This window comes from Vespa crabro, chromosome 11, assembly GCF_910589235.1.
Source record: "Vespa crabro chromosome 11, iyVesCrab1.2, whole genome shotgun sequence".
Taxonomy (NCBI): Eukaryota; Metazoa; Arthropoda; class Insecta; order Hymenoptera; family Vespidae; genus Vespa; species Vespa crabro.
The window spans coordinates 5,878,696-5,901,873 of record NC_060965.1 but is presented as its reverse complement, the minus strand read 5'-3'; the positions used below and the strand labels follow the sequence as shown (position 1 = coordinate 5,901,873).

The 23,178-nt window shown below is 27.8% G+C and overlaps 5 protein-coding genes across 6 annotated transcripts; 2 read left to right on the top strand and 3 right to left on the bottom strand.

The window, feature by feature from the left end:
* Positions 1-627: 627 nt before the first annotated feature.
* Positions 628-3,433, top strand: LOC124428010 (TBC1 domain family member whacked). Of its 2 annotated transcripts, none has more exons than XM_046971550.1 (6): positions 628-727; positions 900-1,063; positions 1,385-1,557; positions 1,661-2,228; positions 2,313-2,582; positions 2,658-3,433. In XM_046971550.1, the coding sequence occupies exons 3-6, from the start codon at positions 1,409-1,411 to the stop codon at positions 2,769-2,771; spliced, it is 1,101 nt and encodes a 366-aa protein (XP_046827506.1). In that variant the 5' UTR covers positions 628-727; positions 900-1,063; positions 1,385-1,408; the 3' UTR covers positions 2,772-3,433. The 2 variants fall into 2 exon arrangements, with proteins under 2 accessions (XP_046827506.1, XP_046827504.1); XM_046971548.1 differs by having other exon boundaries at positions 655-842.
* Positions 3,434-4,647: 1,214 nt separating this feature from the next.
* LOC124428011 lies at positions 4,648-6,725 on the bottom strand. Its single transcript, XM_046971551.1, has 3 exons — positions 5,800-6,725; positions 5,457-5,726; positions 4,648-5,363 (listed from the first exon to the last, which is right to left on the bottom strand). The coding sequence occupies exons 1-3, from the start codon at positions 6,163-6,165 to the stop codon at positions 5,133-5,135; spliced, it is 867 nt and encodes a 288-aa protein (XP_046827507.1). The 5' UTR covers positions 6,166-6,725; the 3' UTR covers positions 4,648-5,132.
* Positions 6,726-8,713: 1,988 nt separating this feature from the next.
* On the bottom strand, positions 8,714-19,094 carry LOC124427905 (tyrosine-protein phosphatase 69D). Its single transcript, XM_046971330.1, has 11 exons — positions 18,661-19,094; positions 17,507-17,812; positions 16,837-17,424; positions 16,450-16,743; positions 16,112-16,371; positions 15,190-15,943; positions 14,867-15,113; positions 13,719-14,730; positions 13,345-13,632; positions 12,580-12,993; positions 8,714-12,491 (listed from the first exon to the last, which is right to left on the bottom strand). Exons 1-11 carry the CDS (start codon positions 18,749-18,751, stop codon positions 12,411-12,413), a joined length of 4,335 nt encoding a protein of 1,444 aa, XP_046827286.1. The 5' UTR covers positions 18,752-19,094; the 3' UTR covers positions 8,714-12,410.
* A 131-nt stretch (positions 19,095-19,225) lies between these two features.
* On the top strand, positions 19,226-20,510 carry LOC124427908 (ER membrane protein complex subunit 3). Its single transcript, XM_046971332.1, has 3 exons — positions 19,226-19,596; positions 19,665-19,921; positions 19,988-20,510. The coding sequence occupies exons 1-3, from the start codon at positions 19,448-19,450 to the stop codon at positions 20,356-20,358; spliced, it is 777 nt and encodes a 258-aa protein (XP_046827288.1). The 5' UTR covers positions 19,226-19,447; the 3' UTR covers positions 20,359-20,510.
* On the bottom strand, positions 20,442-22,205 carry LOC124427907 (nitrilase and fragile histidine triad fusion protein NitFhit). The gene is made up of 6 exons (XM_046971331.1): positions 22,063-22,205; positions 21,667-21,805; positions 21,417-21,572; positions 21,130-21,336; positions 20,857-21,069; positions 20,442-20,766 (listed from the first exon to the last, which is right to left on the bottom strand). Exons 1-6 carry the CDS (start codon positions 22,095-22,097, stop codon positions 20,602-20,604), a joined length of 915 nt encoding a protein of 304 aa, XP_046827287.1. The 5' UTR covers positions 22,098-22,205; the 3' UTR covers positions 20,442-20,601.
* Positions 22,206-23,178: the final 973 nt, after the last annotated feature.

Sequence of the window (23,178 nt, the reverse complement as noted above, 5' to 3'; positions counted from 1 at the left end):
CTTTGCATTTGAAATGGTTTAAAAAATCTGAGCATCATCTATTTACGCACACAACAAGCAGATAATCACTATTTCACGGAACATATCCTATTCAACGTGATATGGAAATCAGTAGTGGGGATCGAGCTTCTTTTCTTTTGCCGCAAATTTCGAGAGGCGCCACATACAAAACTTTTTGTTCGCGAAAAATGTCGAAAACAGTATTTATTCCAACAATGACAAGCAGCCGTAATTCTTGATCAATTTTGAAAAGATCTCACTTTAAAGAAAAAGGCTTAATCTAAGACTCTGATTTCTCTAATTTTTGAAAAAGCTTTTTATTTGTGCACAAACTATTCTCGAAGAGATATCATTTTTTAATACGATTTTTTTCAGGGAAAGTAAAGCTTCTTTAACGATTCGAAAAAGTGAGGTCCTAAATTAAATCTTCGTCTTTAAAATAAGATTTTGCTCATCAAAATCGATTAAGAATTACGCCTGTTCTCATTATTGGAATAAACCATTATAAAACCAGGGGTGATGGACAGTCTTAAAGAGATATTGTGAATGCGTATATTAGTAATGTATTTCATTGAGTTTAACCAATGAAAATCGTGTATATGATGTGACAGGTATTACTGCTTTATCATTGGTTGGATGTTGTTTTTCCACAAAGCGTTATCAGAATGTCATTTTGTGCATGTAAATCCATGTGATTACGATTTGGGGTGGATAAACTAGCTAAGATGTGTGTATATACATTTATGTTTCATTATTATAAAATTGATAATTTAGAAAGTCTCATTCCTTGATATATTTTGAATTTATAATTTAAATCTTCATTTTTCGGATATAATAAAATGGTATGTTGATGTAATCATGTAGAATGTCACGTATTATGTATTGTTTACTTATTACAGCTTTGCTAATATGGACATTATAAAGAAGTGCACATCTTATGATTTATGTTAAATTTTCTTACGTGTATAGTATAGCTGTTCTTTTTATATCTTTATATGAAGTATATATATATATATTTTGAGAGAAACGTAGAGGTTATGTACTATCCTATTTAAGTGTCAAAGTAAGTACTATATCATATATTATTAACGTAAAACTTCTTATAGTCACTATCTTTTACTTTATTAGTTTAGAATATAATTTTATTAATTATTAATTATTAGGCCATTGTACTCAAAATCATGATAAAAAGTCGTATAATTAGCAATCTTATTATTTATATCATTTATGTTAAAATGTTTTCAGAGTTATCATATATATATATATATATATATATATATATTTATATATATGTATATATGTATATATATATTTGCAATTTTAAGAAAATCAGTATATAGTAATATATTTATTCCAATTATAATTTGATTATTTATATAAAAAGTAATAAAGAGAGATAAAAAATGCTATGGCTGAATCAGTAGCACAAGTTGTAGAAGAAGAATTGAATGGAGAAACAGAATCAGAAGCCAGCAGTATTTATCAATGTGGTTCAGTGATTTCAACTGTTCCTGATCGTCATGGTTTTCTTGGAGGTTCACAGTATAGTCCTGAAAGGTGATATTGTAAACCAATAAAAATAACAATAGATTTTAGATAAAGATACGCATTTTTACAGATTTATGTCTATGTGCTTAAATGGATATTATAAATGTTTCAGAAAGGTAACCATACCACCTGATGTTATATTGAGAAGAGAAAGAAAATGGATAAGAATGTTAAATAATTGGAGTCTTTTTATGACTACTAATTATCGAAAAGTCAGAGAAAGATGCAGAAAGGGGATACCACCTTCTGTAAGACTTAGAGCATGGCTTAATCTATGTGGAGGACAATTATTAATGAACGAAAATCCTAATTTATACCAGGAATTAATTAAAAGACCTGGTGATCCAAAATACATAGAAGATATTAAAAAAGATTTACATCGACAATTTCCTCATCATGAAATGTTTGTTGAAAATGCACCTGGACAACAAGAGCTCTTTCAAGTATTGAAAGCATATTCTATTTTGAATGCAAAAGTTGGTTATTGTCAAGCTCAAGCACCTATTGCAGCTTTTTTATTGATGCATATGCCAGCAGTACAAGCATTTTGGTGTCTTGTTGCTATATGTGACAAATATCTTGTTGGTTATTACAGTCAAGGAATGGAAACATTAATACGCGATGGTGATATACTCTTTGCACTTCTGAAGAGAGTTTCACCCGTTGCTTATAAACATCTTGTCAGTTTGAAAAGTATATAATAAAAAATATTTTAATATTTTTAAAAGCATAATAATTATTTTGTTCAATTTTTACTATTTCAGAAGAAACAAAAGATGGAACCTATTTTATACATGACCGAATGGTTTCTTTGCGTTTACACTCGAACTTTGCCATGGGAAAGCATTCTACGTGTTTGGGATATGTTCCTTTGTGAAGGAGTTAAAATTATTTTTAAGGTAGGATTGGTATTACTCAAAGGATGTTTAGGTAGAACATCACTTACAAAGCAGTGTCCAACAACATATGAAACTCTCCAAGTTTTAAGAAATCCTCCACAGCACATAGTAGAAGAGGAAGCTTTAGTATATCAGGTAAAACAATTTCTTTTATCATTAAAGCAAAATTATATTTTCATAAATCATTAAAATGTATTTATAATATGATAGATTCAAAGGCTAAATTTAAGCGAAGAAGATTTTGAATATGAGCATCAAAGACAGATTCTTAAAAGAAAAAATAAAGATCAAGCATCCCTCTCTAATGCGAATGGAAATGGTTGAGAAACAAAGAATAATTTTGATCCCAAAGTGTGCCTTCCCGATTCTTTTTATATTGTAAAAAATGTACAATTAAACATTTCATATATGTAATGTTTACAAGAGTACCTACATTGTGCAATAAGTATACAAATAATTTAGATGAAACCTTTACTTTAAATATCGCACAGACATATACATTCCCAAACAGATAGAGTGTATTTAGTTACCCTTGTTTTTTTTTTATATTATAGTTTAATCTAAGAAAGCACAATATACATATATAAGATGTTGCAGCATGCATTAATATTATATTTCTATATATATACTATCTTATTGATAGTAATAATATAATAACGTGTAAAAAATAAATCCAAAAAAAAATGTATTTTTAAATGATATGCAATAATGTCATAAAGTAACAATGTTGCATTTATAATTTAAGACTGTTTATCACCTTTCACTCGTAATGTAATCAGCGACTTTAGCGATTGAACAAAATATGAACTAAAAATGCAATATGAAGATACTGTCCCTTCTATGCGCCTATTGAATCAGTATAAGCTAATATAGTATACCGCTCTTATACGTAACTAAACAATTGAGTTAATGTGTGAAAGAAATTTTTGTATGTAGTACAAATAGTAGTACATCTGATAAAAGCAATTAAAAACTATGCCAGATTATATTTCTCTGAAGATAAATTGATTGAAAAGTATTTGTTAATTGTGAACATTTTATACTTTTTATTTCTAATTAAACTTATACAAATAGTTAAAGAAAGAAAATCGATGATGAATATCTTGAATTTTGAGATATAATGAAGAATATAACTAGAATAAAAAATATAATATTTAACTTAAAAAGCCTAAAAAAAATAAATAAAAAAAAAAAAATAAGAATAACAAAAAAATTAGAATTTTTCAGTGCGTTTCTCTAAGAAATTATTTTAGAATTCTACTATATCTAATCTATTTTACGAAATATTATTAGCAATATAAAATTTATGATGCTTTAATGTTTAGTTAAAATTAGATAAAAAAGATTTAAGAAATACAGTAAAATATGCACCCATCCGTCCGGTAATACTTCTATTATATAATTTAGATTTAGATTTCGATATATTAAAAGTAATATCGACCCAAATTCCACTCTTAGGAGGTTGCTGGTAATTATTCGTTTAACAGATAGCTTCATCTTATAACAATGGAAGCTTCAGTCATCAATATTTAACACGGCCACTTGTGTTTTCTGTATCTCGAACAATAAAGTGCAATCCTTGGTAGAATTTAAATCGCGCTCGTGAATATCCACGCTGATATGCGCACATATGTTCTCCCTATCTTACCCGCATGGAAAAATAAACCACTCCATATCTAATGCAGAAAGATTCCAAAACTTCTGTGTAAAAATCCAAATTCCTCGATAATGAAACAACATCTCGATTTACCTAATTTTCATCGATGGATCAGCCCATCGATAATAGATCGGTCCATCGACGAGAAATTGAACGGGAGAACGAAAGAATTAAAAACCTGGGCTTGACATCTTGAAGATCGCTTTATCTAAGCAAAATCAAAGTACCCAAATTGAATTCGATTTATTTCTATTGAAAAAAAGAATCTCACCTGAGAGAAACTAGAAATTTTTAAACAATTATAAAATTACCAAACAAAAAACGTATTAATTGTTTAATATAAAACGTTTGGAAAAATGGAACTCCGATGTTTACTCGTCGGTATGGAAAAGAAGACTGAATCTGTACATGTTAAAGTCAATTAAACGTTCGTTTTATTTTTATTGATATTAAATATAATCAATGACCCAGAGATAAAAATTTAACTGTCTTGAAATATTAAATTGAAATTATTTTATATTCAATACATACTAGGAATTATGTAATGTTTAAACGAATGTGCACTATTGTTTAAATATTAATTTATTGTACTCCGTGTACATTATACATCGTTTAAATAATTGTAAAATTATTCCAATATTACATATTATTATTTCTAAAATCGATTAGCATAAAATTTAGTATTTGCTTATTTTTACCATAGAATTAGCAGTCGAAAGTTCATTTAAATGCCTAAGTAAGTTTCGTAGCTTTTCTGTGTGAGCGAAATACGTTTACTTGTGTTTGGAATGAATCAAAAAATCTGAGTATTAAAAAAATCCTTACTTAAACTTTCATCTTTAAAATGAGACTGTTTCAAAATCATTCAAGAATTACGCCTGTATTCATTGTTGATGTAAACCATTACAAAAACCAGTGATAATAAACAGTCTTAAATATTCTACTACATTCTTGATCTCTCCATATTTTTCTTGTTTCTTAATACGTATATGATTTAATCTGTGTAAAATAATTCGTTGAAATATATTTCAGTCCTCAAATTTATCAATAGCACCCATAACGATATTAGTTAAATAAAGAAAATCGTCTTGAATTCCTCTTGTTGAAAAAATGCTATATTGGTGAAGTTTTGGTAAAAATAGAATTCCCATCATAAATAAAAGAGCTATACTGACGAATGTACTTATGGCTATAAAAAGTGGATTGCTTAATTGTTTTTGAGATGCACCTTCGGCAACGTTATCGATATTATGTGTACTCTGCAAAATATGACAATTATATGAGCCACGTGACATTAAATTAACACAAAATAAAATCATTAATAAATAAAAATAAGAGAATACTTTACTTACCATAAAATGGTGTTCATCATTTTTATTCATTTCATTTTCAAATGTTTTTAATGGGAAAAAATAATAATGATGATACGCCGGTTGCCTAATTGGTAATTCAAGATGAGTCTCTACGATTTGAGGTTTCTTGTCAGAAGAAAGAACATTTGACGAGGACGATACACTGACAAATGGTCCTTTTTTCAACGCATTTTTATAAATTGCAGCGAGTTCCGCAAGTAATCTACCATCTTTTAAATTTGCCGCGCTGACTAACGTGGGAGAGCGAATCTGTCAACGATTTGTAAAAAATTTTTATCGTCATTTGTTTGAATACATGTAAGATTTTTAAATATTAAAATACCTCGTAATATTGTGGTACATTATCCGATTCGGAATGTTGTAAATCAATTTTTTTATGGGACGACGTTTTCGAGTTTCGAAAATCGTCATTACGAAATATTTGATCGTATTGTTGCATTTGAGAAAGTTGATTTTGAATTGAGTAGTTTTGATTTTGATTATGCTGTTGGAAATTATTGGATTGAAGATTTCCGGTAGATTCAATATACGTATTTGGTATCGTAGGTGAATGAAATTGTTGTAGTTCCAACATAACTTTTTGAAGATAGTCTGCACTTGACTCAGTTGTTGTTAGTACCCTTGTATTGACATCAACTAATGGCGGTATAATAATGAGCCATAAAAATTCGAATATAATATGTCTCATTTCGTACAATTTTTTGTTATTTTATGTTGCCAAACGAAACAGGCTCATTACGATTAAAAATAAAAATAAAAGATAATACACACATAATCACTGTTAATTAAAAAACGATCGAATACAATGATGGAACGTTAAAATCCTTTGAGATATTTTTTTTCTTTGGTAGTTGCTTTTCTTCTTTGTTGAAATAGAATATTTAAAATTAAAGAAAACTTTTTATAATTGATTTTCATTATATATGTATGATCACATATTAGTTACGTATAACATGTTCATCAAGATACTGCTAAGACTAAACTGAAGTGAATTGCTGTCTTATTTGACCAATACATTCCCCACCTGTTTAAGTATTTCAATGGTAATAAGAAAGTTAGATTCTACCGAGTAGTCAATATATGATGACGATAATGATGTATATTTTTATACTAGTTATACACCCATATAATTACATGTGTTATATTAAAAAGAAATAATGATAACGTTCATGATAACGGAATCACAAATAAGCGAATTCTCTTTGAGAAAATAAGTATATAGATCTGTCATTTTCAATTTTTATTTTTTATAAATATATTTTTAGATACGGTCAACTTGCTAATCGAAATAAGTACATTATGAAGTATTACTTCAAATGATTATCCAATAATACATAACTGTAACTGTCATTTTTTCATTTTGATAAATGTTACCATTCGTACGTGATCATTTTTGCGCGGAAATTACTATTATTAAGAATTTATGATCGACATTTCCCAGAAGGCATAATTATCTTACATTTTCTTCTTTTTAATATACTTATAACACGAATCAAATTTGAAATATTTTTGATGCAGTACGTAAAATCTAATTTTTAATATATTGGACAATAAATTATAATAACACAAATCATTCTTATAAATAATAAATCATATGATACAAATATAATTCGTCATTTGAATCACTTTTCATAAGTTAATTTTTATAAATTTGAGTTTACTTTGAGAAGTTAATAATAATTAAGTATATAATAAAAATTTTATATTAAAAATTTAATTATTTCCACTATTTGAATAAATATATTGAAGTACTGAGAACAAACGATTAATAAAGTCTATAATACATATTCATTTTATCTTCCATACATATATATATATATATATTTATATATGAATATACATTAATGTTTATGACAATGAAGATAAAAAATGATAAAAAAGAACGAAAAAAAAAATAAATAAATAAAAGACGAGTCATTTTATACAGAAGGGTCATCGTGTAGAGTAAGCAACCGTTTTATAACGTATTCCGTAATGCTGGAATGGAGGAATAAACAAGCGTTCCCGGAATTGCGGTTCGGTGAATGGCAATTACATATAGGAGCCGTTAGATGTTAGATGACAGCCTTCGTGTCTGTTACCTCCGTCGTCGTCATTATTAAAGAAGAATAATTCTTATAAGGAAGGTATTATGGGAAGTAGTTTGATTGTTGTAACACATATATGGCAAAATAGAAAAAAGAGAGAGAGAGAGAGAGAGAGAGAGAGGGAAATAGAAATACCTTGTTACTGTACTGTTGTGTATTTTCTTTTACATCAAAGTGTACGATATCGTTTTACAATCTTTTCATACAAAAAGTGATTCGATGATCAGGGTCAATATTTAGTCCTGTTCTCCTCGTACATACATTGTTCATCGATAGGCGTACGATCGTCAATATTATTACATTTAATTTATAGATACAGATCTCTATTCGTGGTATAAACTATGCTTTTTTTTTCCTGTTAGGTTGAATATCATACAAAATCTAATATTATACGCAATTAATATTAATCCTTCATTATACACGAATACGATATTAATGCAATACGTAATATTTATTATATTATATAATTATTATTATTATAATTATTATCTTGTTAAATTTATTAATCTTATAGCTTAAGGAGTTACTTTACAAACAATATAACTCATGGTTAGTCAACGCACACGGAGACGGCAGTAATAGGCCCCCCCAATAATAGGCAAAAATAAGATCCAACGTTACAAATGTTCTTTCTTTCTTTACACAAATGACGATCCATGTTTATTCATGGTTCTATAATGATCGATATATCATCGGTTTAATTTTCTTGTGCCCCGCTATTTTTAAAAGAGAGATTCATAAACTCTCTAATAATATTAAATCGAATACTTAATAAAAAATGACTGAGTGCGAACGATTTTTTAAAAAAGATCATATTCTTTAATTATCCTTATTATTACTATTATTGTTATTATTATTATTATTATTATTATTAAGATTATTATTATTATTATTAATTTTTTCTTGTAATAATTTTGTTCCAAGATCTTTTTTGTATTTTGAAATTATTTTGAAAATTTCGACAATTAATCGTTTAATAAGTATGCTGAAAATATTTTAATGTTATTTCAAACGATCGATAAAAACACGATATTATCACGCATACTTGCGAGGAAATATTACATTTAAAAAGTGATCGTGAAAATATTCGCTGAGTACTTATATAATAAATGAAAATATGATATTATTCGCAATACTAAAGATCGGTAATTTTCTCATTTGTTTTTTTTCCCTTTCTTTTTAATCTTTCTTGAAACTCATTATTTTTTTTCTCGTATGAAATATCACAGGAATGTGTGTACTTGTATGCACCTGAAATCGTCTTTCACATTACTGGAAAACGCATAAGAAGTTTTAGCGGTTAATTAAAGCACGATTCCATGGAAATCGTTTTCCCCTTTCTTTCGTTATATATTATGTCATTAAAATATTTAATTACATTTATAACTACAATATATATTCAATCCAGTTATATTAATAATTACGAAGTCACCGAGAGTATTAACTAATTAATGAATTATTATTTTTAATAACACTAGCACCTATCAGATTTTAAATAATATTGAGAACCCATAATATAAACATTGTGTATGTGTATGTTTGTGTATGTGTGAACAAAACGATGAATTAGCTAATTAATACGTTAATACAGGAAATTATAATGATATAACTTTTTCTTTTAAATTGTGTCATATTATTATTATAAATTATGGGCAATTGTGGATAATTATATGAAAAACAATCATTAGAAACGTTCTTCTTCTTACTTGAAAAAATACGATGTAGATGGCTTAATTTGAAAATTGTTAAAGATAAAATGATGTTTACGATATAAACCGCCGTCTCCTTTTTTTTTCTTGTTTTCAATTCTTATAAATCGTCTAACATACAACAGGCATCACGCATACACGACACGTTCTTTCATCACTCGTGTTATACCCTTTTTAGGATTATATTGTGCAATTGCACATTCACGTATCTATTTAAGAAATGAAAACAAGATTACAATAAGCAAGTTACTATTTATTTGATACTCATTAAGACGCTGTACTATCAAGCTTTCATCGGCAATGATCTTAACAAAAGTTAGAATATATATATATATATTTTTTTTTTGAATCTAGAGATTAGAGTTATTCAATATTCAGTGCGACCAATAAATGAAGTTGAAATATTTACGGATATATATTATTAGTTTTAAAGAATCAATTATTAAAGTACCATTTTAAATTTATTAACACGTATAAAACATGATAATAAAATATATAAGTATATAAAAAAAAAAATGTGGCGCTAGCGATGATAGATCTTTATAGTGAAATACGTGATTATGTCAATATTTGAAAAACTTAAAATTAAACGATTAACCGAATATAATAATGAAATTGTATGAATGTCTTTTTAATGAATAAAATTAAGAAGTTAATCGACAGATAAATTTTTTGTTCTTTTTTCTCTTTCTAACTTTATACAGTATATCGGTTAAAGATATTTTTTATCGTTGACTTTACAACACGAGTTTCTCATCGATCTTTTCTTCGAGAATTTACATTTCGTATCTAAAATGTAAAAACGGTTCCTCTGTTCAAATTTACCGTGCTCGTTTACACTAGATATATTCGAACTGTTGAAACGAACCATTATCACACCTATTCATTGATACGATAGCAACAACGATAAATGACGGTAACAATATAAATACAGATATACGTGTACAGGAATACTTATCATTTACATAGGTTTGGTTTCTTAATTCGTCAACGACGTGTCTCCGTGTGTATTAACGAATTTACGAATAATTTTCAAAAATCGACTTCTCGAACTCGTATTTGACGGATTAAAAAACAAGATCTTAAAGATGCTAAAAATAATAATATAATTAAACGAAATGTATACTAGCAAATTACTTATATAGAATCGATTATTATAATTAGTTCGCTATAATGAAGATATTTATTTGTCGTAGAATGGAATGAAAGTTAATATGAAAAGGAAAGAAAAAAATAAGCTTTGCTGATATATATATATATATCTATGTATGTGTATATATATATATACATGTATGTATATATATATTATATATAATATATATATATATATATGTATGTATATATATTATATATATATAAACGCGATGAGAGAAATTTAATTAAACGTGATTGTCTCCTGCCGTAAAAGCATGATTTAGCAACGCACGTCTTGGTGCTAAATTTGACTAGAAATGAACGAACGTGCCAACAAATAAAACATATTCTTTCTTTTTTTCATCCTCACGCTTAAATTTTTCTTTCTTTTCTTATTTATGTCAATCTTGTTAATTTAACTCTAAACAGTGCATTGAAAAATGCACACTGATAAAGGGGTATCGCGTACATAGGATATTCCTAATTTCTGATGTATGAAGCGTAAAAAAACTCATCCTTCACAATATTACACAACTGTATGTAAATATTATACGAACTACGTACTTTAATCGCGTATTTTGGGATGAATAAAAGTATCAGTCTTTCTTTAGAAAAAAGTGCATGTGAGTCGCACGTACCATTACGCATATATGTATGATATATATGTTTCCAGAGATAAACATATTCACATTTGTGTGTATCTATGTGTATGTGTGTGTACAATTATGATAATACTAAATGTGGTAATAAATCATAAATTTTTATAACATACTCTTTTCTGGTCAAATAACGCATTAATAACATAAAGCATTAAAGTTAGCGAAAAATAATACATATAAACATTAGCCTTCCTTTCAATTATTCCTTCACATTTTTTATAAGCACTTCATTTTTTCATTAATACTCCTGCTGACTCATCATAAAATCTTTATCAATATGCATAATTTATTTTTATTTTCAATTATGATATATATATATATATATAATATCGGACTTTGAAACAGAAATAGAATAAATACATTAATATATAAAAATAATGATAATAATTGATTTATGATGTATATTCGCGTTATAAAGATGCATATTTGATGAATATCAATCTATCACTGGTTATTATTTCATTCTTGATGATATTGAACTTATTTTAACAAAAAAAATTCTTTTTTTAATTATTAATTAAATTAATTAATGTAATTATTCTCACGTATACTTGCTTCCAACATAATAATTTATATCTTAGTAAACAGAGTCAGGAAGAGCATTAATTATGTCATTGATTTTTTATCAATGTGAAATTACATATAATCTTATAATAAAACATAACAAGTAGAAGTATACGAAAAGAAAAAAAAAACTGTTCTAATACTTCGTTATTATATATCTTGCATTTTTTTTATCGGTGGTAAATATATACCTTCGTATGTTATTTATTTATTATGGCATTAAATGAATACTTTAAACTTTGCAATATTACTTAAGAAGAAATGACAAGATCATTATTTCCATTTTATAAAATTTAGTTCTTTAGAACAGTTTAATGATCATGTGATTAATATGAACATAATACTACAAATGATCATGAATATATGATAGCTTTATATTAATAACCAACCATTGATCGATATCACTGATAGCCCGTGTTTTTAGTTGTGCATTTAATATTATCCTACTTGTTTAGGAATATACAATATTGGCCATTCGTTAAAAGATAATGTTTGCAAAAATTTCTCTAGTACCTAAACTGAGAATATAATATGCAAAATTCCATGTCCATATTTATGGAACTTGAATTATCTTATGCACAAATTTATGTTCAATATTATATTATGTTTGTTCATTAATATTTCTGCAGATGTTCTTTGGTTGGTTGAATATATGTTTATCTCAACTCTTATAAACCTTCAAACACTTGTTTGCAAAAAGTTTGCATAGAGTTTGCATATCCTGTCAACAAACATGATAAGTGAAATGCTATAACTTGTTCCAACTTACGTTTGTCGATATTATGAGACTGATTCTCCATCAGCAAGATTGTGAAGATCTGAATAATTTACAATAGCACGATATAAGAATTCATATTGAGCCTGAAACATATGACATATAATAAATAATTTAATAATTCTATGAATACCTAATTAACAGATCATAATTTTATTAAAAAGTTAAACTTACAAAAGTACTGATCATGCCATGCCGCTGAGAACGGAGTTTTTTTGTTGTTGTAAAAATATCTACACGTTTCTCAGTTTGTAGTTGTTGCACTAATATGCTCAATGCCACAAACATCGAACTTCTATCCGAACCATAACTGCAATGTACTACTAACGAGCCACTTGACTCCGTTTGATTTACAAGTTCAATTAGACCTCGTGTTACTTCAGGTACTTCACCCTCTACTGTGGGCCATCCATGATACTGATATTGTGTTACAACTACACTTTCATCTGTCTTTGTATTAGATACACAGAACTCTCGTCGAGTGTAATAAGGACAGCTTTCGCTTTGAATGTATCGTACTCTTATATGATCATAAGTAGTTTCATCATCGGGCCAATATCGTGGACATTTTCGTGGTCCTTCATTCAACTATAATAATTTTACTTTTTGTATAAATGCTTTACTTTTTACTTTATACTTTTTCTGTGTTAATTTCATTTTTTCTACTTTCGAATTATTATATTTTATTCTAAAGAAACTACATTATCCATAATACATTTTTTAAATGTATTAAGTTGTTAATTGTATTAAGTTGGGGTCACTGTAATTTTATTTATCACCCAACTCTAACTTCATTTAATCGTCAAATTCATTTTATTGCGTACGCAATGATAATTTACGCAATATTTTCAACATATATAAAGTAAATTATTTGCAAAGAAGAAAAGAAATAAATAATGGCTATGTAATTCATTAAAATTTATAAACATAGTTACTTACGTCAGATAACATTACTATTGTAGATATACATTGTTCTGAAATCATTCTCCAAAAATCAGCTATAGTAGTTTCCAATGGATCTTGTGTGATAACGAATGATTCAAAATTATCATAACCTTCAATAAATGAAGCATTTATATATGTTGAATGTTCTCTGCCTGGTACAGGTGTAAGTATTACACGATTTCTGTCATATGGTATCACTAATTCGCTTCTATTCTTTGCTCTATTTTCTTCACCTCCTCCAACAGAGAAAGATTTTCTATCTTCTAATAAAGAACTAATTTTCTGTAAAAATTAAAAATAAAAAACTTATCAATGATACAGTAAGAACAATATTTCTTCTCTTTAGAAATAAATATTCTTTTACTTACATCATATTCCTCTTCCATTCGACATTTTTCTTTACCATTATCTCTCTGTCTTAAACGTGTAACAGTCGCTTTTAATTGGGATGCTGGTATTTCCGTATCACCATATTGTGCCATTTCCATTAATGCACGATAAATAAAGATATACTGTTTTAAAGATTGCACCAAAAAGTTTCGTTGATGTCTTAAATCGCATACTGTATTAAAAATAGATACTTGACCCTCTTCTGTTAATTGCTGTAATAAAGAATCTAAGGCGACTAACGTTCCCGTTCTACCAACACCTGCACTACAGTGTACCAATATTGGTCCTTTTTCTAAGGAATATGCTTCATTTACTCTTTTGATAAATCTTAATATTGCATGAGGGTGTTCTGGCGCCATAAAATCTTTCCACACAAGGAAATGATATTGTACTATAGTACGAGCGTCTCGTTCTCCAAGACGTGTCATTTTTAATTCACGTACAACGTAATCAGAATACGCTCTTTCACGAATATGTTCAACAGTTATATCCCCAAAATTTTTTGTTTCACTCTTGTCGGGCCAATATTTTGCACACTTTGTTTTAGAATATTCCTCCAAATTAGTTAACATAAGAATTAATTCTAAATGTTGTTCCCAAATCATTCTCCAATAATCGCATACTGTATTTTCCATAGGACCTTGTGCACATATAAACTTCTTGCGTTCTTTATAACCAAGAACAAAGTTTGCATTAATATAATCTGATCCATAAATACCATCTATTTGTGCAAGTCGTACTCTAGTTTGATCATAACATTTAATATCTGGATAACGATTTTTGTATAAATTTTCTCTAGCCTCAGAAGCACGCGTAGTACGATCTGTAAACCTATCAGGCAATAATTCAAATTCATGTTGAAAGCCATAATCAGAATCTCTATGACGCTGAAGATATGCTTGCAACAATTCATTCTTTGGAATTGGTGGCATATCAGGTGGACTTGCAGCTACAAGCTGATGCCTCCCACGAAGACTTCGACAAAGATACCTATAATGAAAATTCAAAATAAATCGTATATAATTAGAAAATTAAGTTAATAGTTTGATTAGTAATACATTTAGTTAGTAGAAATAGAATATTTAATTAATGATTAAAATTATTCTAAAAATGGTTATGTATTCACCTGAAACTATTCCTTAAAGTTATAATTTCTTCTCCCCTTTGCTGTGCACGTTTAGTATATTTATGTAATATGCAAAGTGCAATAAGTGGGATCATAATGATCACTAATAGAACAATAGAAATTTGCAATATTGTTTCAAGCATAGTTACTTCATCAGCTGTTATACTTCGTAGATCTTTTCCTCCATAAAGAGGATTAAAATAACCACTATAAGCAGGTAGAAATCGATCCTCATTACTACTGAAAACTATAAACAAAAAAAAAAAAGTAATATAAACAAGATGCCATTGACATTAATTGTAAGCAAGAAAATGTATACCAACCAATAACTTCTATAAAACCAGTATAATTTGATCTATCATCCAAAAAACCATCCTGTATTGGAGGTGGTGATGACTCCGAAGATTTTTCATTAAAAATCGTTTTAGAATTTGATGTATCTTCTCTTTTTTTACGTGCTGTTGATTCTGTACTATTCTTGATAATTGTAGTTGGAGTTGTTGATTCTATTTTTTGATCAATGATAGTTGATTTGGTTTTAGGACTTATGGAAGTTGTTGTTGGTACTGTACTGAATATAGTTGTAGTTGTTCCATTAATTGTTGGTATTGGAGGTTCGGTTTCAGGAACAAAGTGTAATACCGACGGTGGTCCTTTAGCTCGAAGACCAATACATCGATTACATTGAACACTACCATTAGAAGATATTCCATCGCCGAGAAAAATTTCAGATATTAATTGATCACTGTCAAATGCCTCTGCAGCATATGCAGCACCTGTTGGAGAACTATGGGCATAACTATAGGAATATACGTTTATTTCCTCAGGTGGTGGTAAATCAGAAACAGACGTTTGTGGTGCTAATTTCACTAAGAATACTCGATAACAACATATCGGGCCATTTCTCTCAGAAATACGTGGTAAATATAATTTAAATAATTGTCTACCCTCATTTTCAATTTTTCTCCATGTTCTCATATTTAAACTGTCTCTATCAGGGATGGTAGCTGGAGTAGTACAATTACCAATTGCATCTTTTCCTGAAGAACGAGACCTAGTCACACCATGTATATGTACCTTGTAACAAAATAGTTAATTTTAATATTATTATTCATGAAATCTTGTACTAAAAAATTAACGACAGGTAATAATTATAATTTGTGATTTACAATCTTATCATTTATAAAATTATGAATTTATTAGAATACAAATTTCTTTTGTAAAGAAAAAGAATTAAAAAAATACCGTATAGTTTGTGTTTGCTGGTATTTGGCCATATCTAACACTATTCTTGTTTGAAATACTCTTAACTGGTAAAGACCACTTGTCTATATCTAACCGGCCCATATCATTTTTAAATTTTGATATGCCACTTAATTGTAGATTATATCGAGTTATAATACCATTTGATTTCTCTGGTGTCTCCCAAGAAATAGAAATAAAATTGGAACTGCTTATGTTATCATATTGACACGTAACTACCAAATTTTTTGGTGGACTAGACACTGTAATGAAGAATATTTCAATTCATTAAAATTCACAAATCTATAATAAATACAATATTCAATTTTATTTAATAATACCTCCATCTAATGTTGTGCCATTCACCTCAGTACTCCAATTACCACACTGCTTTGTATATTCACTGCAAGCTGCGATTTTAAATTTGTAAGTAGTAGCTGGATCAAGATCTACAAATGCATATACAGTAAACTGCTGTGCTGGATAAACTGCCTGTCGTTTTTGATCTTTGTGAGTTGCCATTAAATTGTAAAAATGTACATGCTCTTTCAGATGTGGTGGTGGTACAGTCCATGCTATAGTAATAGAATTTTCAGTGACACCATTAACAGAAACTTTTGGTATGAACACTGGATCTATAAAATAAATGTTGTATGATCCATAATTATTATTATATGTTTGAATTTTATAATAATCAGTCAGATCATAACTATACTTTATTGAAATACCTTTTTCAAGCGTAGTTACCCAATGTGGATAAAATTGTATATGAGACGAACCAGCAGCATTATCAGCACTAATTCCAATTTTATATGCTGTGCCATTTTCAAAATGTTTCAAAACGTAACTTGAAATACCTCCACCAATTTGTTCTTTATAATACAGAAATTGATCTGTTCCATTCTTCATAAGTCTAATTAAATAATTTGTAATTGGTTCATTACCATCATCTACTGTCCAATTTAAAAAGATACTTCCAGCACCAACAGCTTTTATAAAATCAATGTTAATTTTTGGCACATCGATTACAAAAAGATGTCTGTAGGCACTTATTATGCCATTATTATCTTGTGCTTTACAGATATATGTACCATTATCTTTACGGGAGGGACTTTTAAATTCTAATGTCATTATTACATAGGTTTCATTTACATGCGTGACAGTCGAATGATTTTTCAAACTTTCACTGGTTTTAGTATCATTACCCTTTAACCAACTGAAATTTGAGAGGGGATAGCCAAATACATGACAAGTTAAGTTAGCTGATTCTGATACATTTGTCCTGACATCTTTATCCGATGTTATTTTACCAGGTTCTAAAATTTATAAAATCATTGTAATCATATATATTTTAGACTAGGATAATTGATTATTTATCGATTTGAAAATGATAATCACCTATAACCCTAATATGAATCTCTTTCTCAAGAAGTTCTCCTTCAATAGTTCGAGCCATACATTTGTAATCACCCGTATCATTCCTACTTGCTTTTTTTATATCAAATCGTCCAGCATGTTCAAAATCTTTAATTGTGGTAAGATTGTTCCCTTTGGTAGTCCACCAAACTTGGCCAGGCACATTGAGTTTACATGTTAAAGAAGGTGTACTGCCTGCTTCAATTCCATCTATATCTTGAGATGTTGTTATCTCTAATGTAGCAATTTTTTCATTCTTTTGCCAAATATTTTCTGTCTTGTCTATTTCTAGGAATAAAATATTTTATTCGAAATAGATTCCTATCTTCTGTTCAATTTAAGTCTTTCAAACGTGATAATTATATATAAATAAATCTGTTAAACCTTGATTATAATGATAATAAAAATATTCCAAGTATGAATAATATTGACAATATTGAAAAATACATGTCAAATGTGTAGACGCAATACTGATGCATAGATATGGTAATATACATATGCTTTTCTATTTATACTTTTTCCTTCAATATATATAACTTATAAAGAACCTCTAATAATTGTATTGTTATTATGCAAAATAATAAGAAAAAATAAAAAAAAAATATATATATATATAAATAATAAATATTTATTATTTATATTCTATCTATAAATCATCGAGAAAGGATAAAAATAAAATAAAGTAAAATAAAATAAAATAAAATAAAATAAAATAAAATAAAATAAAATAAAAATAAGGAATAGTTTAATAATCTCATATAAAAATTATATAAAGACCATACATTTTGTATATAATTGCATAATTGTCATCGTTTATCGTCATTAATTAAATCCATTTATAAGAATATCTAATCCCGCTCATGTTAATATATAATTGATCGTAAGATCAATGATTATTTTTTCTAATTGGAAACCAAGTATAAAGACATTCTTTTTTATGTAATTGTACAATATCAAGAGAAAAAAAAAAACATGTTTAAATAATAACATATTATTTCAATTATCGGTTAATTTGTGTAATAATACACAATGAAACATCGGTGATGCTAGAAAACAGTGGGATATCATTTGGCGCCCATGATAATATGTGTTACGCCTTCTTACTATTTTCGAGACAATATATAATATATACATACCCCCGTCATCGAGGCTAGCAGAAACTAATACAAGACAGCAGAGAATTAATAAAGAAGTTTTCGACATCGGTAGACCGTTTTGAAGAAACATGGCGTCGTGACAGCCGGGTGTAAGCGTTATATCTTCTGGCCCTTTTACCACTTCCTACCGTCTTCATGCGCAATCCAAATCCCTCTCAGAAACCCATATCGCCTTTCTATGATATCACCTCTTCGCACGTATTATAATTTACTTCACTCTACCATTCTACACCGCGCACTTCCGTGCGTTAACGCACATTTCAGATATTCCTATCCACTTTGGAAATCTGACTTTGTAACAGTGCTTAGTGAAACTGAATCATATTATTATAGAACATAACGCAGGACTTTCCTACGAGCCACTACATGCAACTATATAAACTGTATCTTCCAACGCGCATTACTATGCGTACAGAGCACTCTATAGGAATCTACGTTTAAAGCCATACTATTATATCGGTCGGTAAAGAAGATAAACGTATGTATCATTTTATACATTACCTTCTTTTCCGTGAATTTTTAACGTAATTCGTAAGTGCTTCGTGATATTGTAGAAAACGTATACGTGATATTGCATATTGATTTCACAAATAAATAATATACACAAGACAATATTTTAAAACCATGAGATAAACATTTTTTTATATTATTATAATTAAATCATCTCATAAAAATTGATAACTAAAGAATTATCTTTTTATGTTTGTATTATAAAGAATATATATTATTTTTCTAATAATACTGTTCGAAAAGGTTTCGGTTGACAATGGCCGAACTTCTTTTGGATTCAAATATTCGTGGATGGGTATTTTTACCCATAGTCGTCATTACATTTCTAGTAGGAATTATTCGACATTACGTTTCTATATTATTGGCTTCGCAGAAAAAAGTGGAAGTCCATCAAGTACAAGACAGGTGAGTATTAAATTAGTACATTAATAATTCTCTGAAATACTACTAATATTTTTTTTTATTGTATCTAGTCAAGTGATGATACGATCTAGACTTCTTAGAGAAAATGGTCAGTATATTCCGAAATTTGCATTTATAATGAGACGACATTTCTTTAATAACGAAGAAACAGGATACTTTAAGACACAAAAACGTGCACCTGTATCGCAAAATCCAATGACTGATCCTAACATGATGACAGATATGTTAAAAGGAAATGTAACAAATGTTTTGCCAATGGTCCTTATAGGTGGTTGGATAAATTGGATGTTCTCTGGATTTGTTACAAGTATATATATAATATAACTTAGTAAAAATATTGTATTTTTTTCCTAACACTATTATTCTTTTTCAGCTAAAGTCCCATTTCCTTTAACATTAAGATTTAAACCAATGTTACAACGAGGCATAGAATTAGTCACTTTAGATGCTGCATGGGTTTCTTCTGCATCTTGGTACTTCTTAAATGTATTTGGATTACGTTCTATCTATACTCTTGTACTTGGTGAAAATAATGCTGCCGATACATCTAGACTTTTACAAGATCAAGTGTCAGGTGCAGCAATGTCGATGCCACCAGATCCAAAAGCAGCTTTTAAATCTGAATGGGAAGCTTTAGAAATATGTGAACATAATTGGGCATTACAAGGAGTAGATACAGATCTTACAGGACCTCATAGTAGGCTGGATACAAGTGATAGTATATATCATCAAAATAAAACTTAATATTCTACTAGGCTAAAAATAAATGTTTTCATAAAAAATATAGTATATTCTGATGAAATACTGTGGAAAGTTCAACATGTTTCTAAAAACATTAAATTAACGATTTATATCACATAATTAATATAATATGAATAATTTATAGTAATTTAAAAGCATTGTAGTAAATTCTATTATATCCAGTACAAATATCTACCTATCATCTAAATAAATCATTTTAAATACCAAAGCAATTTATAATAAAAATCACGATTTTTGACATCTTATTAATGAATATAAATCTGTTCGACGATGTTGCTCACATGGCATATTTTTCCGAATTTTAGCTAATAAATCTAAATCTATTTCTGCTACAGCTACACCAATTTTCTCAGCACATTGTGCCAGAATTGTTCCCCATGGATCAATGATCTATTTAAGTACATAAATAGAAAATATTTATAAACAGTTGATTATGAAAATTAATACAGATTAAAACAATTTATATATATAAAATTTTACCATAGAATGTCCCCAACTCATACGTTTTTTATTATGAGCGCCTGTTTGTGCTGCAGCAATTACATAACATTGTGTTTCTATAGCTCTTGCACGTAATATTATTTCCCAATGTGCAGCACCAGTTTGATATGTGAATGCTGAAGGATAAGTTAGAATTTGTGCTCCCATATTCTTTAGAAGTAGAGATTGTTCAGCAAAACGCATGTCATAACACTAATCATTTTGTCAAGTAATATTATATACATTTATTAGAAGAAAAATCAAAAAGGATACAATGCTTAAAGCCAAATTGCCAATTGGTGTACAAATAGGTGGTACTATATCATCTCCTTTCACAACATAATCTGATTCCATTAAACGTACACCTGTTTCCTTATTATCCATATCAAATAAATGTATTTTACGATATTTGGATACTAAATTGCCTTCATTGTCAATTAAAATATGTGTATTAGAGACTTTTTCTTTATTATCAGGTAACTAAAAATGATTTTATATTAAATTGAATAAGTTACATAACAATGCTAAATAATAAAATTTTTTATTAAAAAATTAATTACTGCTTCATGAATACCACCCAATGATAACCAAATATTATTTTGGACGGCAAGTTTCTTATAACAATTAACAGTTGGGCCATTTAAAGGTTCTGCAAATTCAATTATTTCTTTTTTATTTTCAGCCATATAATCGCATGCCTCTGGAAAGAATGCTATCTATAATAGAAAGAAGAAAGAAATTTTTAAATATTATTTGTCAATTCTCATATATTGAATTTTAAGTAAATAAATTAATTATTTGTTCTCTTACACAAGCATTTCTTTGCTTAGCTTCACAAATTAATTGGGAAACTACTTCTAAATTTTTTTGCTTATCATTTATAGATCTCATTTGACAAATAGCAACACATTTGTGTGTCATTGTAGAAATAAGTCTTCTTATTTCTTTCCTAATAAAAATATTTAATGAAGTTAGACTTTAGAATGAAATTTATGCATAATATATAAATATATATATATATATATATATATATATATATATATTTAATTTTTATTTTACAAATTTATCTAAATTATTAAATATCTGATATGAAAAATATCTGATATGATCTGATTATGATAACGTATCATAAAAATGTTAGAATACATTTAAGAATATTATATTTAAAATGATCAATCTATTCCATTTATTTTAAAAATTACATACGTAAACATAAGATGTGGCATAGACATGACAATCATAACTAATTCGTATATTGTCGTATACGATTTTATATGTACTTAAATGTAAAGTCAGAAGTTCGAAACTGAATCATAATTAACTAAATACTATTAACGCTATCTATCTTATATATAGGTTATTAATAATGTTTTTAATTTAATTATATTTAAAGTATTACTAATACAGATAATTAATTCAATGAATTATACTCATTTTCAAAAGAATTATAAAAGAAAATTAAAGGTTTTAAAAATTAAATGATTTGGACAAGAATATTTTACATTGAACAAACTTAGTGAGAACTAGGCTTTAGGTATTTTTCTTCCTTATAGTGTATCGTCTTGTATATCTATACTCTGTGATTGTTAAGAACGTCGTTCACTTCGTTCATGCAGTGTCGGAAAGATGGTAAGGATCATTTAATGTTTTAGAAATCCATTAAATATATTTACATCGTTAATATGATTTACTATTGTGATTTAAAAAATGATTTTGTAATTTCTAACGAAATGTTTTATATGTTTCAGTCTGCTCATAAAACGTTTATAATCAAGCGAAAGCTTGCCAAAAAGTTGAAGCAAAATAGACCTATTCCTCAATGGGTTAGAATGCGTACTGGTAATACTATCCGGTAAGTTGATTGTTATTGACATTATTTAAGTAATTTTCATTAATTTCAGATACTAATTTTTTAGATATAATTTTTCACCATTATGGTAACAAACTACAAAATAATTTCATTAACATTTATTTGGTTAATGAACGTATATTTGTAGTAATTGTTTCAATATTATTACACATTTAGTATTTTTATTACTATTTTTGTAGTAGATAATTTGTAATGTATATATATAAGAATGTAGAATGATTGATTTTATCATCAGATATTTAAAGACTATCTTTATTTTTAAATATTTCAGGTACAATGCAAAGCGTCGTCACTGGAGGAGGACTAAATTGAAGTTGTAATTTAGTCTTAAGATTACATTGATACCAATTCTGTTATCTCCAATGATTTTCAAATACTTTAAATAAAACCTTGAAATTTATCTTAATATTTGTTTTTTCTTAACGTGCTATTTTAATAATTTTCATAATGTT

Bases quoted from the DNA above. Each gene is read 5' to 3' on its own strand.
- LOC124427907 (XM_046971331.1), bottom strand. From the start codon at position 22,097: ATGATTGTCATGTCTATGCCACATCTTATGTTTAC. The intron at 21,573-21,666 runs GTAAGAGAACAA...TTTCTATTATAG, and splicing joins CTAAGCAAAGAAATGCTTGT to ATAGCATTCTTTCCAGAGGC. The intron at 21,070-21,129 runs GTATCCTTTTTG...CAAAATGATTAG, and splicing joins GCAATTTGGCTTTAAGCATT to TGTTATGACATGCGTTTTGC.
- LOC124427905 (XM_046971330.1), bottom strand. From the start codon at position 18,751: ATGTTTCTTCAAAACGGTCTACCGATGTCGAAAACTTCTTTATTAATT. The intron at 13,633-13,718 runs GTAAGTAAAAGA...TAATTTTTACAG, and splicing joins GAATGGAAGAGGAATATGAT to AAAATTAGTTCTTTATTAGA. The intron at 12,492-12,579 runs GTAAGTTTAACT...CATATGTTTCAG, and splicing joins ATGGCATGATCAGTACTTTT to GCTCAATATGAATTCTTATA.
- LOC124428010 (XM_046971550.1), top strand. From the start codon at position 1,409: ATGGCTGAATCAGTAGCACAAGTTGTAGAAGAAGAATTGAATGGAGAA. The intron at 1,558-1,660 runs GTGATATTGTAA...TAAATGTTTCAG, and splicing joins TCACAGTATAGTCCTGAAAG to AAAGGTAACCATACCACCTG. The intron at 2,229-2,312 runs GTCAGTTTGAAA...TTACTATTTCAG, and splicing joins CCGTTGCTTATAAACATCTT to AAGAAACAAAAGATGGAACC.
- LOC124428011 (XM_046971551.1), bottom strand. From the start codon at position 6,165: ATGAGACATATTATATTCGAATTTTTATGGCTCATTATTATACCGCCA. The intron at 5,727-5,799 runs GTATTTTAATAT...AATCGTTGACAG, and splicing joins ATGTACCACAATATTACGAG to ATTCGCTCTCCCACGTTAGT. The intron at 5,364-5,456 runs GTAAGTAAAGTA...CATATTTTGCAG, and splicing joins ATGATGAACACCATTTTATG to AGTACACATAATATCGATAA.
- LOC124427908 (XM_046971332.1), top strand. From the start codon at position 19,448: ATGGCCGAACTTCTTTTGGATTCAAATATTCGTGGATGGGTATTTTTA. The intron at 19,597-19,664 runs GTGAGTATTAAA...TATTGTATCTAG, and splicing joins GTCCATCAAGTACAAGACAG to TCAAGTGATGATACGATCTA. The intron at 19,922-19,987 runs GTATATATATAA...ATTCTTTTTCAG, and splicing joins GTTCTCTGGATTTGTTACAA to CTAAAGTCCCATTTCCTTTA.